The sequence below is a fragment of the Schistocerca gregaria genome, chromosome 9, assembly GCF_023897955.1.
Source record: "Schistocerca gregaria isolate iqSchGreg1 chromosome 9, iqSchGreg1.2, whole genome shotgun sequence".
In the NCBI taxonomy this organism is placed as follows: Eukaryota; Metazoa; Arthropoda; class Insecta; order Orthoptera; family Acrididae; genus Schistocerca; species Schistocerca gregaria.
This window is the reverse complement of record NC_064928.1, coordinates 171949058-171973034: the sequence shown is the minus strand read 5'-3', so window position 1 is coordinate 171973034 and position 23977 is coordinate 171949058. Positions and strand designations below refer to the sequence as shown.

Below are 23977 nucleotides of genomic sequence, written 5' to 3'. Positions count from 1 at the left end.
TGTCACAGTAGACAAGAAAATCAAATCCACCAAGCTAGATTGTTTGGACAAGACCTAGTATCAGGCGTGGGCATAAAATGACAACTGGATCCTTCTATCACCCACCAGACTTGTCTACTGATGTAACAGAAAACTTTAGAGAAAACCTCAGTTCACTTGTATGTAAGTTCTCCAATCATACTGTAATCATCAATGGAGACATTAATCATCCAACAATTAACTGGGTAAATTACAGTTTTGTTAGTGGTGAGCACGATAACACAACCTGTGAAAATATACTAAATGCCATCACTGAGAACTACTTAAAACAGATAGTTAGGAACCCACTCATGATGTAAATATGTTGGATCTAATGGCAACAAATAAACCTGACTTCTTTGACGAAGTACACATCGAAACTGGTATCAGTTACCATGATGCAGGTGTGGCACCAATGATTACCAAAGTACAAAGGGCAACTAAAACAAGCAGAAAGATGTATATGTTCGGTAAACTAGATAAAAAATCAGTACAGTCGTCTCTCAATGAGGAACTTGAAACTTCCAGCACACAACAGGACCAGGTAGAGGAACTCCGGCTCAAGTTTAAAAGAGTAGTTGACCATGCACTGAACAGATATGTACCCAGTGGAACAGTCCATAGAGGGAGGGAACCTCAATGGTACACAGTCACTGTAAAGAAACAGAGATTACTGCATAATATGTATAAAACAAACTGTAGGGCTATAGATAGGGAGATACTGAATGCAATAGGTTCGGCTGTCTAGAGAGCAATGCGTGATGCCTTCAGTGACTACCGTAGCAAAATGTTGTTCTGTTCATGTGTAAAGGCTGTTAGTGCCACGAAAGTTAGCGTCCAGTCCCTAGTGAACGAGACAGGAACTGAAATTATGGGCAGCAAGGCAAAAGCTTATATGCTTAACTCTGTTTTCAAATGTTCCTTTACAAAGGAAAGCCCAGGAGAATTGCCCCAATTTAATCCTCATACCACTGAAAAGATGACTGAAATAATTATTAGTGTCAGTGGTGTTTAGAAATAGCTGAAATCGTTAAAACTGAAGAGGCTCCAGGGTCCTATGGAATCCCTGTTAGATTCTATACCGAATTTTCAGCTGAGTTAGCCCTTCTTCTAACCATATCATAGATCCTTGGAACAAAACACAGTGCCCAGTTTTTGGAAAAAGGCACAGGTCACATCCGTCCACAAGAAGAGTAGTAGAACTGATCCATAAAACTACCATCCAAAATCCTTGACATCAATTTGTTGTACAAACTTAGAACATATTCTGAGCTCAAACATAGTGAGGTATCTTAAACAGAATGACCTCCTCAATGCCAACCAGCGTGGATTTCGAAAAAACCAACCACGTGAAGCCCATCTCGCACTTTTCTCATATGACGTCCTGAAAGCTTTGGATCTAGGAATCAGGTTCATTTCCAAAAATCATTTGACTCAGTAGCACAGCTATGCTTATTGTCAAAAGTTCAATCATATGGGGCATCAAGTGAAATCTGTGACTGGACTGAGGACTCTTTGGTACTAAGGAAGCAACATGTTATCTTGGATGGAGAGTCATATCAGATGTCGAAGTAACTTCGGGTGTGCCCCAGGGAACTGTGTTGGGACCCTTATTGTTCATGTTGTACATTAATGAACTTGCAGACAATGCAGATATCTATAATGAAGTAATATCTGAAAGAAGCCGCATAAATATTCAGTAAGAGCTTCATAAATTTTCAAGGTGGTGGACAGATTGCCAACTTGCTTTAAATGTTCAGATATGTAAAACGCTGCACTTAAAAAAACGAAGAAACGTATACGCCATTAATCATAAGAATAAAACTGATGCAAACAAACAGAAATGCGATGATTGGTCAGTAGTTGTAGCACACGTACACTGGTGTTGTTCCACTCTGTAGGTCCTACTTATGTATTAGGTGTATAATTACTAAGTTACGTTAAATGAAACTTAAATATATTCAAATGTATTAGCAGCCATCAATGTTTTTCTTAATCACACTGTAGTTATACAGTTTTTATTTCAAAAATTATGTACAGTCACAGCCTCTGCACTGTTATGCTTTGATTGTCGCACTGTTAATATACAGTATGAAAATGGCTGCACTGATTTCTGCTCGGGTAGTGATTCATGCATATAGAACACGGTCAAAACGTGCTGAGAATTAGGTTGTTCTTAATGTGTGTCATAAATTTACAGAGATAAACAGCTTTGAAGTTTTCGGAGGGACTGTATTAGGTACAGAGGAGACACAAGAGCACATGTAGAGGTTCACAGAGATACTGAAGGGACTGAACTGGAAGACTCCTGAAGACATATGTAAACTATCCCGAGAAAGTCTATGAACAAAGTTTCAAGAACCGGCTGTAAATGATTGCTCTAAGAATATACTACAACCCGCTACATATTGCTCACATAGGGATTGTGAAGATAAAGATTATAATAATTACTGCATGCACAGAGGCATACCAACAATCATTCTTCCTACACTCCATAGGTGAATAGAACAGGAAGAAACCCTAATAACTGGCACAGTTGGAAGTACCCTCTGCCATGCACCTCATGGTGGTATGCAGAGTATAGGTGTAGATGTGTGTATCCATTTACATTCTAATGATGTTACTTTTATATGCCTGTCTATTTAACACTTGGTCCACAGTTTACTGTCTTTTGCTAAACATTTTATATGGTTTTATGCGGTTTAATGCACACTTGCAAGCCAACTGTTGCAGGATATATTGCTGTTTGCATGTACAACAGCACTCCATCTTTGTGTATAAGTGTGTTCAATGCCCTTCATGTGATCAGTTTGGTGGCTGATGTGAAATTTGACAGTTAATCATTCACCACTATCGCACATATCATATATTTTTAGAATTGTTGCTCTGTTTTATGGACTTAGCAAAGGTATGTTGTGGCTTTCATGCTTAACTATTTTACATCTGTTTTAACAAACCTATTTTACTTCTTCTGATCGATCTTTGTACATTTGTTTCTAACATATTTGCTTTATGTCTGTATTTTTTGCCAATCCTTTGTAGGCTTTTCGCAGATGATGCTGTAGTATACAGAGAAGTTGCAGCATTAGAAAATTGTAGCGAAATGCAGGAAGATCTGCAGTGGAAAGGCACTTGGTGCAGGGAGTGGCAATCAGTTGCCTTGCCTTAACATAGACAAATGTAATGTATTGTGAATACATAGAAAGAAGGATCCTTTATTGTATGATTATATGATAGCGGAACAAACACTGGTGGCAGTTACTTCAGTAAAATATCTGGGAGTGTGCGCGCGGAATGATTTGAAGTGGAATGATCATATAAAATTAACTGTTGGTAAGGCGGGTACCAGGTTGAGATTCATTGGGAGAGTCCTTAGGAAAATGTAGTCCATCAACAAAGGAGGTGGCTTACAAAACACTCGTTCGACCTATACTTGAGTATTGCTCATCAGTGTGGGATCCGTACCAGGCCGGGTTGACGGAGGAAATAGAGAAGATCCAAAGAAGAGCGGCGCATTTCGTCACAGGGTTATTTGGTAAGCGTGATAGCGTTACGGAGATGTTTGGCAAATTCAAGTGGCAGACTCTACAAGAGAGGTGCTCTGCATTGCAGTGTAGCTTGCTGTCCAGGTTTCGAGAGGGCGCGTTTCTGGATGAGGTATCGAATATATTGCTTCCCCCTACTTATACCTCCCGAGGAGATCACGAATGTAAAATTAGAGAGATTAGAGCGCGCACGGAGGCTTTCAGACAGTCGTTCTTCCCGCGAACCATACACGACTGGAAAAGGAAAGGGAGATAATGACAGTGGCACGTAAAGTGCCCTCTGCCACACACCGTTGGGTGGCTTGCGGAGTATAAATGTAGATGTAGATGTAGGCCACAACCGTCCAATTCTTATGTTTGATATTGGCTTACTAATGATTTGAATCTATTCTACTTCTGAAGATGATGGTTTAAACTATTGAAACTGGTAGAGTGAACAAAATAAGGTTTTCTGGTGCAGCTGGTGACTGAATTTTCATATTTGGTGAAATATTCTGTAGCTGCTGAATTACAGCTATGAACAAAATCATTAAAGCAGTAATTCACTGAGGAGACGAAAGTCATGGGATACATCATTCTATCATGTTGGACCTTCTTTTGCCCAGCATAGTACCGCAACTTGGCATGACATGGAAGTCATCTGTAGAAATACTGAGCCTTTCTACCTATGTAACAGTCCATAACTGCAATAGTGTTCCCAGAGCAGGATTCTCTGCATGAACTGACCTCTCGGTTATGTCCCTTAAAAACTTAACGGGATTCATGTTGGACAATTTGGGTGGCCAAATTATTCACTCGAGTTGCCCAGAATGTTCTTCAAACCAGTCATGAACAATTGTGGCCCAGCAACAATTTCATCGTTATCTGGGAACATGAAGTTTATGAATCGCTGCTAATGGTCTCCACACAGCCAAACATAATCATTTACTGTCAATGATTGGTTCAGTTGGACCAGAGGACCCAGCCCATCCCATGTAAATATAGCCTACACCATTATGGAGCCACGAAGAGCTTACAAAGTGCCTTGTTGGCAAACCCTACTATCAGTTCTTACCAACTGAAATCAGGACTCATCTGGGCAGGCCACAGTTTTCTAGTTATCTAGGGTCCAACCAATATGGTCATGAGCCCAGGAAACGTGCTGCATGCCATGCTGCACTATTAGCAAAAGCACTCATGTCTGTCATTCGCCACCGTAATCCATTAATGCCAAATTTAGCTGCATTGTCCTAACACATATATTCATCATACATCCCACATTGATTTCTGCAGTTATTTGACACAGGGTCGCTTGTCTGTTAGCTTGACAACTCTATGCAAACCCACTGCTCTCAGTCGTTAAGTGAAGCCAGTCAGACACTGCATTGTCCATGGTTCCATGGTGAGAGGTAATGCCTGAAATCCCTGTATTCTCAGTACAATCTTGACACTGTGGATCTCAAAATACTGAACTCCCTAACGATTTCCAAAATGGAACATCCCGTATGCCTAGCTCCAACTACCATTCTGTGTTCAAATTCTGCTAATTCCTGCCGTGCATCCATAATCATGTCAGAAACCATTTCACAAGAATCACCTGAGTAAAAATAACAGCTCTGCCAATGCATCTCCCTTTTATACCTTATGTACATGATACTTCTGGCATCTATATATGTGTGCATATCACTATCCCATCACTTCTGTCACATCAAGGAATAAAGTGAAAGAAATTGTAACAAAAATGGTAGACAAAGTACTAAAAAAGATGGAATACAGAAAAGCATGACAACAGAGAATATCATAACCTAGATTCAGGAAAGGAATAAATATAGAAAAAGTAGCACAATAGAAGGTCAAGAAAGATGCAGTCATATAGAACACCATGACACAAAAATGCAGAGGGGCTAAGGAACAGTGGATGAATGATATATGCAGGGATACAGAAACAGATACAAAAATAGGATGACTGATACAGCGTACAGAAAATATCAAGAAAACACAACTCAGGTTAAGGCCTAGATCATCTGTGGTAAGAGATAAACAAGGAAACATATTACTGAAAGTACGTGAAGTAGCCAACAGATGGAACGAGTATTTTATGAAAGGAAAGACATTGCCAAGGAAGAAGAGTAAAGATAAGAGGTGCCAACACATGAAGTAGGTCCTCTAATTGCAAAAATGGGGTTTGATGCAGCGCTGAAAGAAATGAGAGCAAATACAGCTCCAAGTCTAGATGAGCTGCCCATACGGATATGGCAGAACTGCAGAGAAAAATGAAAGATGAACTTTCGAAAATTATACAAACTATTGTTATGAATATGGTTCTCTTCCAGATAATTTTGTACAAAATAAAAAAAAATACTCATTCATTAAAAAATGGGGAATCCAGCAGACAGCTCCAATTACAGAACAATATGCTTAATTCTGTATGCAGCAAAATACTCACATCTATAACAATAAACTAGAATAATATGCAAAATAGAACTAGAAACTGAAAAGGATCTGTTTACTCAGCCACCACAGCACTCAACAGCTTATTTGAGAGAAGATTATAATTAAATAGGGATACTTACATAGCCTTTATTTAGCTAAAACAGGCATTTCAGAGTATTAGCTGAAAGAAACTCTGCAAAATCTTGAAAGTTACACACTTAGACTGGAAAGGCAGATGAACAATATTAAACACATACAAAAACCAAAGAGTGAGAATAGAAGTTAATAATGAAAGACGTAAAGCCAAAACCAAAAAAGGTTAAGACAAGTGCTATCATTATATCCCCTTTTATTTGTTTAACTTTTTCATTGTCAGAGTTATAAGGATGTTCAAAGGAAAAAGTCCTGAGTTTAAGAGAATGGAATTCCCGACCATAGCACAAAATTTACATTTGATATTGCCTTAGCAGCTGATAGTAGAAAACATATGCAAAACATAATTTCTAAATTTTAAGCTAGTATTAACACATTTGATCTTCATAAACCCTACATTCTAATAGCAAGAAAACACGAACTGAGGAGAAATCCTGACATCAAACTTGAAAGAAATTGATAAATTCTGTTATGTGGGATGATCTGAAAGTAATGCAAAATATTTTTTTTCTCCCCTGGTGCTGCAGCTGGAATGCTGAAGTTTCACAACAATACAGTTTGAAGTTTGCGCTACAGAGGGTATTTTGCTTTTATGTGCAGCTCTTGTGAAAGGCGCCTGAACAACAAAACAAACATGGGGTGCATGTTATTGTCATTAACTTGTGAAGAGCCGCAAAATGTAGTTCAATACTTGTGGGCCGAAGCGAGTAAACCAAGTGAAATTCACAGGAGAATGCGTAGCATATATGGAGATGACTGTATCAACTGCAGCAACGTCTCCAGGTAGTGGGAATTCTTCCATGGGGACAGTGCCAACCTTAGTGATTCGCCATGCTCTGGGCAGCAAGTAACAGCTGCAACACTGCACAATGTTGGAGGCATTGAGGCACCAATTTTGATCAACCACCTTGTGCAGCTGCAAACCTTATGGCAGCAGTTCACGATTTCCCATGGTGAATTGTACAATATTGTTCAAAACATTAATGCTGAGAGTGTTATACATCTTCATGACAATACTTGTCCATATGTTGCTCCTCCTGTTTGTGAGAAAATTGCCAAATTTGGGTGGGAGGTGCTCCAGCAACCACCTTACAATTTGGATCTTGCACCATCGGACTTTCATCTCTTTGGTTCCATGAAGAAATTCTTGGCCAGCCAACAGGCTGCAATAGATGCGGAAGCAAAACCAGCAGTCCACCGACAGCTATACTTGAACCAAATGGACTTCTATGAACTGGACATATTGAAATTAGTACCATGATGGAAGAAATGTGTTGGGAAGGTTGTTGACTATGTAAAAAAGTAGGTAAAAGATGTAAGTTCATTTGTGATTTTTTTTTTAATTTATCTATCCAACTTTTTTGGTAGTAAAATTACTGTGCATTACCTTCCAATCTTCCCTTGTATTTATGCACCTCAACCACAGGAGACAACAGATGCAGTATGGAAATCAGACAAAGAACCACTACAGTGGTGTCAGACATAACAGAACGCATAAAATTATTACGAAATGAAGATGACATAATAAAAAGAGGGGACAGTGGTTACAGCAACAAGGCATAGCATTTAGAAAATGATGATGAAAATACTGGACAAACACTACAGTAATATATTACTACAGCAAATAAAGATATGACAAACATGTTACAGCAAATGGAATTGAGGTTCAAAATAAGTCTTCTTTTATACATGTTGATTGTTGTCTTGACTCATATTGTCTGTATTCCAGCCAGTATTTCGCACTATCATAACAAACACTTATTTAATTCAATATATAAGCCATTTTCCTTCCAGAAACTGAATATTCACTGTTGTGATCACATTTTGGTTTCCCGAATGAGTTTTTACTCTGCAGTGGAGTATGCACCAGCTTGAAATTTCCTGACAGATTCAAACTGTGTGTTAGACTGGAACTCGAACCTGGGACTGTTAATGGTCAGGGACAAGTACTCTACCAATTGAGATATTTGTTCACAACTCATGAGCCACTATCACGGATGTAAAGCTGTAAGGGTGGGTCAAGAGTCATATGGATAACTGAACAACTACAATAATTTGCCGCAAATGGCTAAGGTTCCTGATTCGAGTCACAATTTGGCAAAGTTTTAATCTGCAACAAAAGTTCCACATTTTCACTTATTTAAATAGATTATAAGTTTCTGCTTTATAAGCATTGTGGGTCTTAAAACGAGCTACAATGCACAGGATATATAGTTTCTCTCTTTACAGTACATAAATAAGAAGCCAAAATATCATCGTATTTATGTTTATCGCTGCTTATGAAGAAGTTAACATTCGAGGGGATCATAATTTTCTTATTTTCTATTCACAATACAGTCCAGACATCTTACAGCAAATTAATCACCTTTGAGGTCATCTCCTGTGAAGTGTGCCAAGAAATGACATCCATGTATATACTGTAATAATAACCAGAGTCAATGCACTACAAAAACATGCCTGAAATAAGTGAAATGCCAACTGCTGGGTCAGTGATTACAATTACAAACACAAATACTAGTAATTTTAACTTCTACCACAAATGAAAAAATAAAGCATAATAGTTTTACTTTGAAAGCCTACACAAACACAAATTAAAAAGAGTTGTGACATATGCAGTGTTGTGGGGCTATTTTTGTTGGCAGATGAAGGCTCTAGCTTAGGTGATACACTAACAGATGAATGGCATTTAAAAAGTGGTTCTTGCCTGTAAGAATGGGTTCATGGGTGAAATAGGATGTAAAATTTGAGAATGCATGAAGGAGCATGGGTAGCACAGCTGTTAATCAATCACAAAATTCTTGATCACTGAGCTGTGTGAGGAATGTGAGCAGCTGGCCAATATTAAAACCATTTGTAGCCTCACCAAACAATCGCCCAAGCTCCAGAGAAAGGTGTGAGAAGCTATAGAGTTGTCTAAACACCACTATAAGTGTGGGTGAAATAATGACTACAAGCTGATAGCAGTGTGGCTAACAGTCATAATTGAAGTTTTGAAATTTGTCAATGATATATGCTACCGACAGCAGTGTGAAAGAAGTTCTGTTCAGGACTAAACAGAATGCTAGCAACAGCCTAGGAAATGAAAAATGTGACCATAGACACATGGCTAGATTTGTCCCTTCCCCTGAACAAATAATGTAGCCACAGCCTGCCAAACAAAGCATCTACTGATGCCCTACAGTCGGGCATCATCATGCCCTACAGTCGGCATCATCATGTCCTATAGTCAGGCATCATCACATACTCAATAAATTGTTGTTGTTGTTGTTGTTGTCTTCAGTCCTGAGACTGGTTTGATGCAGCTCTCCATGCTACTCTATCCTGTGCAAGCTGCTTCATCTCCCAGTACCTACTGCAACTTACATCCTTCTGAATCTGCTTAGTGTACTCATCTCTCGGTCTCCCTCTACGATTTTTACCCTCCACGCTGCCCTCCAATGCTAAATTTGTGATCCCTTGATGCCTCAGAACATGTCCTACCAACCGATCCCTTCTTCTGGTCAAGTTGTGCCACAGACTTCTCTTCTCCCCAATCCTATTCAATACTTCCTCATTAGTTATGCGATCTACCCATCTAATCTTCAGCATTCTTCTGTAGCACCACATTTCGAAAGCTTCTATTCTCTTCTTGTCCAAACTAGTTATCGTCCATGTTTCACTTCCATACATGGCTACACTCCAAACAAATACTTTCAGAAACGACTTCCTGATACATAAATCTATGTATCTCAATAAATTACCAGGTAAAAAAATCAATCCCACAAAGGCTGTTCAGCTGGAATAAATATTTTCATTTTATTCCTTAGTATCAATTGGTTTCAGCATTTGCACAACTGTCAAGTGCACCTATAACATAAGCCTGAACACAGTTTTTAAAAAAAGCAGCAAATATATGTAACAAGGGAAGACAAGTAATATACAATAAGAACAAGAACCTAGTGGTTGGATGAAAACCAGCATTAGGCATGGATGCAGTCTTTCTACTATTATGTTTAGCCTGTATATGGAAGAAGTAAATAAGGAAGTAAAAGAAAGGTTCAGAAGTCTAACTCAAATTCAGAGGGAAAGAATATCAATGGTAACATTTGCTGATGACACATCTATCATCTGAAAAAGTGAGGAAGAATTACAGAAGCCAATAAATTGTCTCGATAATCTACCGAATGCTGAATATGTTTGAAAGTAAACCAAAGGAAGACAGAAGTACTATAGAACAGCAGAACTGATACGAGGGACAAACTTTAAAGTCAAAACTGGGGACTGCATAATGAAGGAATCTTGGAAGCAAAATATCTTACAATGGACGAAGCTAAAAGGCCATAAGAAGCAGACTAGCAAGGCAAAGAGGACATTCTCACCAAAGACATCTATTAGTATTAAACCTAGCCCCTAACAAAAGAAAGACACTTCTAAGAATGTACATCTGGAACACAGAACCATAAGGATGTGATTTATGGACTGTAGGAAAACAAAACAAGAAGGGAAGAGAACCGAGTTGTTCTAGATTTTTGTGTTACATACAACTCTGAGGTTAAGTGGACTGATAACATAAGAAATGATAATGTCCTCCACAGAATTGGCGAAGAAACATATATGTGGGGAACATTAACAAGAAGATGGAACAGGATGATAGGACACGTATTAAGGCATCAGAGCATAACTTCCGCAAGGGCAACGTAGAGGGAGAAACCTACAGGGGGAGACAGAGATCAGATTACATACAACAAATAATATATATTGTTGGGAGCCACTCTGATCAGTTGATTGCTCGATTTAGGGGGGAGGGGGGAGGGAGAGGGAGAGGGGGGGGGGGGGGGGGGTCAAACACTGAGGTCATCAGTCTCATCAGATTAGGGAAGGAAGTCGGCTGTGCCCTTTCAAACCATCCCGGCATTTGCCTGAAATGGTTTAGGGAAATCACAGAAAAGCTAAATGAGGATGGCTGGTTGTGGATGTGAGTCATCGTCCTCCCGAATGTGAGTCCAGCATGTTAACCACTGTGCCACGTCATTCGGTGCCACTCTGATATGAATAGGTTGACACAAGGGAGGATATTGTGATGAGCCACATCAAAATGTGAAAATGAAACACTAATTTTGAATTGAAAAGTAAAAACATTTTATTCAAAGTACTGACCATTGCTTTCTATACATTTTGACCAGCTTTCTGGCAATTTGTGGACACCACACCAATAGAAATGTTCGTCTTTTGAAGCAAACTAATCACACACCCAATTTTCAACTTCTTTGTAGGAATCGAAGTGCTCCTCAGCCAACATGTGTCCCACTGATGAAAACAAATGGTAGTCGGAAAGTGCCAAGTCTGGTGAATATGGTGGGTGGGGTAGCAGCTCCCAGGCAAGTGTTTTGATTGTATCCTGAACCAGTTTTGCTTTGTGTGCAGGTGCATTGACATGTAAAAAAATTACTTTGCCATGTCTTCTGGCCCGTTCTGGTCTTTTTTCGATCAATGCATAGTTCGAATTGATCATTTGTTGTCTGTAGTGATTAGTATTCAGAGTTTCACTGGGTTTTAGAAGCTCATGATACACCACACCTTTCTGATCCAACCAAACATAGAGCATTGTCTTCTTTCCGAATCAATCTGGTTTTGCAGTCGATGTTGATGGTTGTCAAGGAGTAACCCATGATTTTTCCCATTTAGGATTATTAAAATAAATCCATTTTTCATCGCCAGTAACAATTCGATGCAAAACTGATTTTCTTTCATGTCTTTGAAGCAAGTTTTGACAAATGATTTTTTGGTTTTCCATCTGTCTTTCATTCAATTCATGTGGCACCCATTTTCCACATTTTTTTATCTTTCCCATAGCTTTCAAACGGTCAGAAATTGTTTGATGTACAAGATTTAGCATTGCTGCCATTTGCTTCTGACTCAAAGTATCATCTTCATCCAATATTGCTTGCAATTCAGTGTCTTTGAACTTTTTTGGTGGTCTTCGACGTTCTTCATTTCTTACATCAAAATCATTATTTCTGAACCACTGAAACCATCTTTTGCATGTTGCTTCTGATAGAGCATGATCACCATATGCCTCGACAAGCATTCGATGCGACTCTGCAGCACTTTTTTTTTCAAATGAAAACAAAAAAATTAATGCTTTTCGTAAATCATCACTTTCTGGTACAAAATGCAACATTGTTGTTGTTATTGTTGTTGTTGTGGTCTTCAGTCCTGAGACTGGTTTGATGCAGTTCTCCATGCTACTCTATCCTGTGCAAGTTTCATCATCTCCCAGTACCTACTGCAGCTTACATCCTTCTGAATCTGCTTAGTGTATTCATCTCTTGGTCTCCCTCTATGATTTTTACCCTCCACGCTGCCCACCAGTACCAAATTGGTGATTCCTTGATGCCTCAGAACATGTCTTACCAACAGATTCTTTTTTCTAGTCACGTTGTGCCACAAACTCCTTTTCTCCCCAATTCTATTCAATGCTTCCTCATTAGTTATGTGATCTACCCAGCTAATCTTCAGCATTCTTCTGTAGCACCACATTTCGAAAGCTTCTATTCTCTTCTTGTCCAAACTATTTATCGTCCACGTTTCACTTCCATACATGGCTACACTCCATACAAATACTTTCAGAAAAGACTTCCTGACACTTAAATCAATACTCTATGTTAACAAATTTCTCTTCTTCAGAAATGCTTTCTGTACCATTGCCAGTCTACATTTTATATCCTCTCTACTTCGACCATCATTCGTTATTTTGCTCCCCAAATAGCAAAACTCCTTTACTTCTTTAAGTGACTCATTTCCTAATCTAATTCCCTAAGCATCACCTGATTTAATTCGACTACATTCCATTATCCTCATTTTGCTTTTGTTGATGTTCATCTTATACCCTCCTTTCAAGATACTGTCCCTTCCGTTCAACTGCTCTTCCAAGTCCTTTGCTGTCTCTGACAGAATTACAATGTCACCGACAAACCTCAAAGTTTTTATTACTTCTCCATGGATTTTAATACCTTCTCCGAAATTTTCTTTTGTTTCCTTCACTGCTTGCTCAATATACAGATTGAATAACATCGGGGAGAGGCTACAACCCTGTCTCACTCCCTTCCCAACCACTGCTTCCCTTTCATGTCCCTCAACTCTTATAACTGCCATCTGGTTTCTGTACAAATTGTAAATAGCCTTTCGCTCCCTGTATTTTACCCCTGCCACCTTCAGAATTTGAAAGAGGGTATTCCAGTCAACATTGTCAAAAGCTTTCTCTAAGTCTACAAATGCTAGAAACGTAGGTTTCCCTTTCCTTAATCTTTCTTCTAAGATAAGTCGTAGGGTCAGTATTGTCTCAGGTGTTCCAACATTTATACTGAATCCAAACTGATCTTCCCCGAGGCCAGCTTCTACCAGTTTTTCCATTCATCTGTAAAGTATTCGAGTTAGTATTTTGCAGCTGTGACTTATTAAACTGATAGTTCGGTAATTTTCACATCTGTCAACACCTGCTTTCTTTGGGATTGGAATTACTACATTCTTCTTGAAGTCTGAGGGAATTTCGCCTGTCTCGTACATCTTACTCAGCAGATGGTAGAGTTTTGTAAGGCCTGGCTGTCCCAAGGCTGTCAGTAGTTGTAATGGAATGTTATCTACTAACGGAGCTTTGTTGCGACTCAGGTCTTTCAGTGCTATGTCAAACTCTTCACGCAGTATCATATCTCCCATTTTATCTTCATCTACCTCCTCTTCCATTTCCATAATATTGTCCTCAAGTACATCGCCCTTGTATAGGCCCTCTATATACTCCTTCCACCTTTCTGCTTTAACTTCTTTGCTTAGAACTGAGTTTCCATCTGAGCTCTTGATATTCATGCAAGTGGCTCTCTTTTCTCCAAAGGTCTCTTTAATTTTCCTGTAGGCAGTAGCTATCTTACTCCTCTTGAGAAAAGCCTCTACATCCTTACATTTGGCCTCTAGCCATCCCTGTTCAGCCCTTTTTGCACTTCCTGTGGATCTCATTTTTGAGTCGTTTGTATTTCTTTTTGCCTGCTTCACTTACTGCATTTTAGTATTTTCTCCTCTCATTAAGTAAATTCAGTATCTCTTCTGTTACCCAAGGATTTCTACTAGCCCTCGTCTTTTTACCTACTCGATCCTCTGCTGTCTTCACTACTTCATCCCTCAAAGCTACCCATTCTTCTTCTACTGTATTTCTTTCACCCATTCCTGTCAATTGCTCCCTTATGCTCTCCTTGAAACTCTGTACAACCTCTGGTTCTTTTAGTTTACCCATGTCCCATGTCCTTAAATTCCCACCTTCTTGCAGTTTCTTCAGTTTTAATCTACAGGTCATAACCAATAGATTGTGGTCAGAGTCAACATCTGCTTCTGGAAAGGTCTTACAATTTAAAACCTGGTTCCTAAATCTCTGTCTTAGAATTATACAATCTATCTGATACCTTTTAGTATCTCCAGGCTTCTTCCATGTATACAGCCTTCTTTTATGATTCTTGAACCAAGTGTTACCTATGACTGAGTTGTGCTCTGTGCAAAATTCTACCAGACGGCTTCCTCTTTCATTTCTTTGCCCCAGTCCATATTCACCTACTACGTTTCCTTCTCTCCCTTTTCCTACTACCGAATTCCAGTCACCCATGACTATTAAATTTTCATCTCCCTTCACTATCTGAATAAATTCTTTTATTTGATCATACATTTCTTCAATGTCTTCCTCATCTGCAGAGCTAGTTGGCATATAAACTTGTACTACTGTAGTAGGTGTGGGCTTCGTATCTATCTTGGCCACAATAATGCGTTCACTATGCTGTTTGTAGTAGCATACCCTCATTCCTATTTTCCTATTCATTATTAAACCTACTCCTGCATTACCCGTATTTGATTTTGTGTTTATAACCCTGTAGTCACCTGACCAGAAGTCTTGTTCCTCCTGCCACCAAACTTCACTAATTCCCACTATATCTAACTTTAACCTATCCATTTCCCTTTTTAAATTTTCTAATCTACCTGCCCGATTAAGGGATCTGACATTCCACGCTCCGATCCGTAGAACGCCAGTTTTCTTTCCCCTGATAACGGCATCCTCTTGAGTAGTCCCCGACCGGAGATCCGAATGGGGGACTATTTTACCCCCGTAATATTTTACCCAAGAGGACGCCATCATCATTTAATCATACAGTAAAGCTGCATGCCCTCGGGAAAAAAAATTACAGCTGTAGTTTCCCCTTGCTTTCAGCCGTTCGCAGTACCAGCACAGCAAGGCCGTTTTGGTTATTGTTCCAAGGCCAGATCAGTCAATCATCCAGACTGTTGCCCTTGCAACTACTGAAAAGGCTGCTGCCCCTCTTCAGGAACCACACGTTTGTCTGGCCTCTCAACAGATACCCCTCCGTTGTGGTTGCACCTACGGTACGGCAATCTGTATCGCTGAGGCACGCAAGCCTCCCCACCAACGGCAAGGTCCATGGTTCATGGGGGGGGGTTTCTAATGTATGTTCCGTAAATTTGAACTAACAAAGCCTTTGTGAAGTTCTTCGTGCAAATGAGATGATCAAATGTCGTCACTGGTTGACAAACCCCTAGTTCAGCTGCATAGTGCGAGTCTTTCTACCTGACATCATTCCAGAAAATTGTGCATTGCTCCTGCTGCTGCTGCGGATGATGATAACGATGACCCAGTCCCCAAACAGAGAAAATCTCTGACCCAGCCAGGAATCAAACCCAGGGCCCCAAGAAAAAACAGTGGAAGCAGCTTGTAACACATGTCATATGGCAACTCACAGTTTTCATGCAATCTGCCATACACAAACCATATGGCAACAAAATACTATGCTTTGATGAAAAGTTCTGCCAACGGTGTGTAGTCAGTGGATGACTAAGAGCAACACTGCCCATTAAAATGCCTTAGGATTTCTTAGTGCTCGTGCAATGGCTATTGGCAATCAGAAGCAACATTGTTAATTAAAGGTTTCATCAGCAACTACAAATGTGCCTTTTGTATAAACTACATTCTCAGCCTTAGAATGCGACAAGCTAACTCAGAACTAATCATCCAGCCTGCATCTGCCACAGCACTTGGGCGGTACTGAGGCCCACTCACTCACACACGTCACCTGGTACACTTTCATCACACACACAAACTGTGAATTACCTGCGTCCTGCGCACCCTCTCTCGGCCCTGACCTTTGCCAGCTTTGCCCCCTTTGGCGCCACGGGTCACAGCTCCAGCAGTACCCACCATCCTGAGCGAAGTGGCGCCTACGGTTGTGGTCGGTGCAGTCACTGTCACAGCAGCCGCTGCCGCCCTCGCAGATGCGACTGCCTGCACTTGCTGTGCCGTCAGCGTCACCGTCTTCACCACCTGCTGCTGCTGGGAAGATGCGGGCAGACTAGTCGCTGCTGAGGTCGCCGTCACTACGTTGGAGGCAGCCACAGACTGTGCGAGTGATGTGCCGCGCATGGAGCCCACCCCGGGATTGGAAACTGCGAGTAGGGATTTTCCCGCGGCAGGCAGCAGGTTCTGCGAAGTTGTTACCTGTGAGTGGGAGGCCAGGTAAACAAATACACGACAAGTACAAGTAATTACAAAACAGATTGTCTGTGAAAGTTAATGAACACACTACCAATAAGCACAAAAACTATAGTGATGCGAGCATCTCAGAACGCTTCTCACAAATTCTTGAAATGCTGATTGATAATCAATGCTAAACTCGTGTTCATATTAAGCCTAGCTTACACGGAGACACTAAGTTGTGAATCTCAGTAGCTGGAAGAAAGTGAAGTTCACACCTACTACAAGAAGGGTAGCAGAAGTGCTCCACAAAACTACAGTAGAATATCTTTGATGTCCATTCGTTCTAGAATCTTGCAACATACTCTGAGCTCAAATGTAATGAAGTATCTCAAGAAGAATGACCTCCATGCCAACCAGCACAGATTCTGCAGTCAAGCGCGTGCAGTATTTCTCAATTTCCAAAAAACATATTGCTCCACGTATGCCTCTTATCAAAAGTATGTTCATGTGGGGTATTAAGTGGAATTTGTGAATGGAGCGAGGATTTCTTAGTAGGAGGGAAGCAGCATGTTATCTGGGTTGCAGAATCATTAACAAGTAAAGAAGTCATTTCAGTTGTGCCATGGGGAAGTTTGTTGGGACACTTGCTGTTCATGTTGTATATTAATGACACTGCAGACGATATTAACAGTAACCTCAGAATTTTTGTAGAGGATGAGGTTGTCCATAATAACATACTGTCTGAAAAAAACTGCACAAATATTCAGTCAGATCTTGATAAAATTTCAAAGTAGTGCAAAGGTGGAAACCTGCTTTAAATGTTTAGAAATGTAAAATTGAACACTTCGCAATAAACACACATGACTGCAATAAACACACATGACTGTAATAAACACACATGACTGCAATAAACACACATGACCGCAATATGAACATGTCACTCTTGGAGTCAGCCAACTCGTACAACTACCTGGATGTAACACATTGTAGGGGTATGAAATGGAATGATCAGATGGGCTCAGTCATAGATAAAGCAGGCAGCAGACTGCAGTTCACTGGTAGAATACTAGGGAAATGTAATCAGTCTGCAAGTAAGACTGCTTACAAATCACTCATTCTGGCCAACTTAGAGTATTGCTGAAATGTATGGGATCCATACCAAATAGGACTAACAGGGGATATTGAACATATACAGAGAAGGGCAGCACAAATGTTTACAGGTTTGTCTGACCCATGGGAGAGTGTCACAGAGATGCTGAAAGAACTGAACAGGTAGACATTTGAAGATAGGTGCAAACAATGCTGAGAAAGTCTACTTATAAAGTTTCAAGAACCAACTTTAGATGATGAAGCTAAGAATATACTACAATCCCTTATGTATCGCTCACGGAGGGATTGTGAGGACAAGATCAGAACAAGCACTTTCTGTTGCTCCATATGCGAATGGAACAGGAAAAAGCCATTAATAACTGTTACAGCAGGTATACCCTTTATCATGCATTTAACAGTAGTTTGCAGAGTACAGTTGCAAATGTAGATAATTTAAGTAAAATAAAATGCTACAAAATGGATACAGTACATAATTACATCAAAGACAATAAATAATTAGGTTGCTGACAGTAAGTACTAGAAAATAACAGCAAACAGATATTCAGCATGAATTATGTTAACAAAGTCTATTGTTTGTCTTCAGTTCATTAGCATAAAAGATGCCGGTCATTTGCCATATACTCATGAAATTTTGGCTCAGTCTTTAATGCAGTCTACTGTCAGTACTCGTATGGTACCTAGACCCTCAAATGGACTGCCATTTCTCACTGTATATATAGTGTCTAATATCTGCAAATGTATGGTGTTATGCCATTCAGCACAAAGATGGCATAATGTAAAATTTTGCTGTATTCCATACTGCTGTTTGGATCCTGAAATCCCAACAAATAGAAGTATATAACATATATTTTGTGTCATGTTGCTGGATAAATCCCAAAGGTGATACTGGTCATTTTTTCTTCTAATAAGTTCATGATAAACTACGGCACATTCTACGACACATGTCATCAACACTGAGGCCCAACTGAAAAACCCTAAAGTGAATAAAACCTGAACTTACTGACTTATTTCACTAACATCAGGACCTTCAGAATGCCCCTCTGATTTGATTTTCTTTATATTAGTGAGCTGAAGCTCGGAGCTCGCACATCAAGTTTTCTAGAGAAGTATGAGTGAACAGTCCGAAAAACTGTATTTAAAGGTTGGAAGATTTCCGAGTGTTGTCAAGTGTAAAATATTTCTGACTTACTAACACTGGAGTGAAGAACACAAACATCTCCTAATCGTAAAGTCACCTGTTCCAATATCATTGGCAATGCATTTTTTATGATTTTATTTGAACTCAATATTCATTAATAAACGGAAATGTTAATGAACAAATATTTAATCAGAATATTTTAATACAAGTAATATCTTTTTAGTTATAATTATTTGTCACCTGAAAATACAAGTATTCACAACAAATAAAAATTAAAATGTTATTTTATTTCCAGAGATCGTACAGTATTACTAATGTATATATTTCTTTTCATTTAACTAAAAGGCATTTCATATGTCTGTGTTAACTTTTAATTTATTTTCATATGACCTGTGATAAAAATAAAAATGTGTTACTTTCATTAAAAACTGTGATTTAATGTTACTTAACTGATGTTTCATTTGATAATAAATACAAATTTAAATAAAAGTAAGGAAAAAAGATGTTAAATACAAGAATAAAATAAGCAACTTCATGATTCCATGTAAAACACCCCCATCCTTAATTGTGATCCACAGCTTTAATTATTATTGTCATATCTAGTTTTGGTTCAGGCATCTTTGCTTGCTCCAGTTTCAAGTCATCTTTGCCTGCTCCAATTTCAAGTAAACTGCAGCTAGTATTTCCATCTCTACTTCCAATGCCCAACAGTTATTTTCCCTTGAGGTGCACATTTGTATATTTATTTAAGTAGCCATTCATCTAACATCCCTTCAGTATGCTTACGCCGTTTCTTTCCACATTCCTATATTTTCTGAAATAGGCTTTTAGTGGTCAGTTCATATCTAATTTCACTATTCTTTATCCAGTCTATGAGTATGTACCCAGCGAGTGATTTCAGATGTCTTATTTGTGCTCTATGAATCCTCCTCTCTCGGATGGCAGTTAGAGTCAGTGTCTCTGACTCGTACATTAGAACTGGTACTGCTATCACATAATAAAATTTTAGTGTCATCTGTTCCCTACATTATTTGAGGAGAGTGTAAATTATAGTACCTACCAACTGTTGAAGTTTTTGGAATTTGTATTTTTGATCACTGGACAAAATACACAAGACCTCACAGGTTTTAGAAGTATTTCTTTGTTCTAGCAGTTTATCAAAAAGTATTATTTTTGCTCTTAAATGGTCCTTACTGTCGAATATCACTGTCTTAGTTTGATCTTTAGATATTATCATATTACAATCATTGGCTACCTCGTGCAAAAATCAAACTGCTCTCTGTAATTCATCTTCCTAGACCATTATGAATATCTGATCATCTGCAAAAAGGAGCTTATTTATAACTTTATTATTGAGTTAATGGTGCACAACTTTAATCTGTAAGTATTATTTGTATTTTTACTAGAATTCAACCACCCTTTTCATCTGAAAATTTCCTGTATACATGATGTGTGTACAACAGATGCTGCATAATGGTCTTTGACCGAAACTGGTCACACAATAAAGAAACAACTTAGGTTGTTACATGATGTCATTTCCACAAGCACATACTATTCACTCAGCTAATGGGGACTATGTTAATTAACTAGAAATACTTTGTACTTCGCACTGGTCAGAAGTCTTCCAAAATTCAAAGGAGGTTTTTTCAAGTTAGTTCTCGGAAATGATATCCAATCATTGAGCATCAAATCCTGCACATATCAAGGAATTGAAGGGGGCGACTCATAAGTCAGTGTTACCTGTATTGTTTGCTGGCCAGCCGAAGTAGTCACCTGCAGGTTGTGGATGGCGGTGCCCGCACTACTCCCGGCAACCCTGATCTGCTGGTGCACACTCGAGCGCCCACCACGTCCCCCTGCCACAGCACCAACCACTGGCAGGCCCTTCCCTGGCGCGGTAGTGACCACCACCTGCTGAGCTGCGCCACCCGCAGAGGACGCTGTCGTGGTCGACTGCAACTGAGATGAGCCAGTAGCTGATTCGGACACAGAATGTACCTGTGAAACCGTTTTTGTCATCAAGTAATTCAAATGCTGTGTTAAATTACGATTTTCTGTATTGAATAAATGCTCAAACACAATTAACTGAGAACATAAGAAGAAACAACAGCTTATAATTGTCGGTGCTGCTGCTGTTGCTGTGGTCTCCAGCCCACAGGCTGATTCAGTGCAGCATGAGCTCTACCTATAGTTTGTTTTAAATGCCATTAACATGAGAATCCAAAGTCCGTGGGTATACAAGGTGTGCCTGAAGTGTTGTGACAAACTATGAGAGGTTGTCTTGAGGAACAAATCAATGACAGAAACCTGTGTCCGGAAATGTCATTCAATGATGCTACAGAGCATTTAAGTATTAGGTGCCAGTGCCTGTCACTAGCCCACTGTGCTGCATCAAACGTGACTTTGTACACTGACGGACCATAGGTGGAATGTCTCGCAATTTTATTTGTTATTCAGTGTTTGTGACTGATTGCCACGATCATCGGTTGGGATGACGAACGAGCTGCTGTGTCGATCGGTCTTGTCTTGTATGTGTGCAATACTTTGTTGCCTTGGTGGATGATTTTTCAGACCGGGGTTTCCATCTGTAGCGTATTCTTCTCCTGGAACTGCCCTAAAATCTTCACTGTTTATTGGTATATAGGAGAAAAATAAACTTTGTATGCAAACTGTGGCCCAAAAGTGTCACCCACCAAGATAACAGAGCATCGCATTCATGTGAGACAAGGCCTCTATATGCAGCAGCTAGCTCAACCTTCCCCACTGGCAATCGTGGCTCTCAGTCGCAACCACTGAATAACAAACAACACTGCGAGACATTCCACCAGTGATTCATCAGTGTACAAAGTCATGTTTGCTGCTCAGGGGATGGCCTAGTGGCATGTGCCGGTGTCTATAACTAACGAACTCTGTAGCATCATTGGATGATGTTTCTGGATACGGGTTCCTTTCCTGGAATTGTTCCTCAAGACACACTCTAAAACCCCTTGAAGATTATCACAACATTTCTGCGACACCCTGTATATTTGACGTGACCTTAACTTTATAAAAACAAGGGCTTTGAGTAAAATCAAACAACGAAAAATCCTGGACGGAATAACAATAAATGGCCAAGGGAGTGTGAGTTGCACTTGTGTGAATGTGTGTATTTTCTACTTCTGGAGGACTTTTTTGCCCAAAAACTTAAAATATTTAGCAGACTTTTCATTATCCCTTTCTGCAATTTAATACCTCCTCTATGAGTAAAGAAGCCACCTATCCATAACATAAAAAAGAAACTTTTATTATTATTCAATGCAAAGACCATAGCATGAATGGGATGCACTGAAATAGCTCCTTCTTTCAGTATTGACACCTTCAGCCTAGGTAAAAACAATGCAACACGATCTTGAAAACATGCACATTTGTGGCTGTCAAAGCACCTGCTAGTTGCACTTGTCGATGTTGTTTTAAGAGTGTTAGCACACCTGCTGAGGTGCTCTCCTCCATTGAGTCTGCCGGCTTATTCCAATGGCTTGCGACATCAATCTCCTGGTTTAATTCAGCACATCTGAGCAACATTCAGAGGCCCCCACAAACTTCTGGTTCTATTTGCATGCAACTTGTGTTTATAACATATTGAGTGAACCATGTTGAAAGGGGGGTGGAAGATCTAAGAACATACAAAAACAACAATCACTAGTAAAAGTAAAAATAGAACTAAAACAGTATGTTGTTATCATCGCATTTATCTGTTTAGCCAGAGAAATATGAAACAGGAATCCGATTTTATCCAGCCAAATTATTACAAAAGTTATCCCTGTGTCTTTATTAATGCTTTAGTAAATTAACAGTACCGTATTTACTCAAATCTAAGTCGCACTTTTTTTCCTGTTTTTGTAATCCAATAAACCACCTGTGGCTTAGAATCGAGTGCAAAGTAAGCGGAAGTTCTGAAAAATGTTGGTAGGTGCCACCACAACTAACTTCTGCCGTCGAATATATGTAGTGCTACACAGGCATGCTTTGCAGGCTCAAAGATAAATACTGGCGCCAAAAATAAATTAAAAAAAGATGGAAGACGAGCTTTTTTCTCTGCCCCGAGTTTCAACCACTACATTTTCATACATGATCCAACGAAGTAAATACAAATTCCATATTGTTCATCTTCGAATGTAGCAGCATTTCAATGTACTACGAAAATGCGACTGGCAAGACTGTTTGGGATGTTTATCAATATGCCCAACTCTACGTTTTGAATTTTTTCCTATCTGTGAGAAGAGATGGTTGCTAATAGGAACTTTTATGAATTGTGAATCACATGCAGTCTTCCCCTCTCCATAAGAATAATATGAATATAAACACTTTGCCATGTATTCTTTCGTGTTTGCTGCTATCTCATTTAAATCCTGTCTGCCTAATAAACTACGAAACTAGAGTGAGACAACAGCAAACGAAAAAGAATACACATATCATGTCATGGTTTTATTCGTATTATTCTTATGCCTAATAGTGATACACTCAGAAATGAAGCACGGCAATTGACTAGATATTTAAATCTAAGATGACTCTAGTTTCTGTGCAGAATGTAATGTACTAAAGAGGCATCTGCAAAGATTTTTAAATGGAGAAAAATTTTCGCTACACTCTCGTTCACAACATCTTCTATCATATGCAGGCTATTATTTGGTTCTTGTTGATCATTATCAAAGAAAGCAGCAGTGTAAGTAACAACAAATAGCAGTCTCTTGCCATTGTTTCGCTAATGAGACAATTTCCCTCTTTTTTTTTATTGTAAGCCGTGGTAGTGTTCGCAAAAGCAAGCCATGCCACAAGCGGCGACAGGCTGTAAACACTCATTATCAGAATGCGACAAACAATGCATGGCGCAGTACAGTAATGCATTTTCGGCTTAGAGTGATTTTAACACCTATAACAAAGAGAATGGCACTTATCAGATCAAAGAAAAATAAGCAATCAATTCAAACCAGATGAAGCACGTGAAAAAGGAAGGGTACCCGTATAAATACGGATGGAGTGCCTGATGCATAGCAATGGCTACCTGGTAAAGCTTAACTGCTAAGCTTACGACTCGAACCAAACTCCTGTAGCTGTATTGTT

The 23977-nt window shown here is 39.4% G+C and overlaps 1 protein-coding gene across 1 annotated transcript in view; it reads right to left on the bottom strand.

Annotated features, from left to right (window-relative positions):
* Positions 1 to 23977, bottom strand: part of LOC126291695 (nuclear factor related to kappa-B-binding protein-like) — a 197994-nt gene that overhangs the window by 88116 nt on the left and 85901 nt on the right. The window contains exons 13-14 of the mRNA XM_049985324.1: positions 20618 to 20875; positions 16267 to 16650 (exon numbers count right to left, since the gene is read on the bottom strand). Of these exons, the coding sequence (XP_049841281.1) occupies positions 16267 to 16650; positions 20618 to 20875 (642 nt within the window). The remainder of the gene's footprint in view (positions 1 to 16266; positions 16651 to 20617; positions 20876 to 23977) is intronic.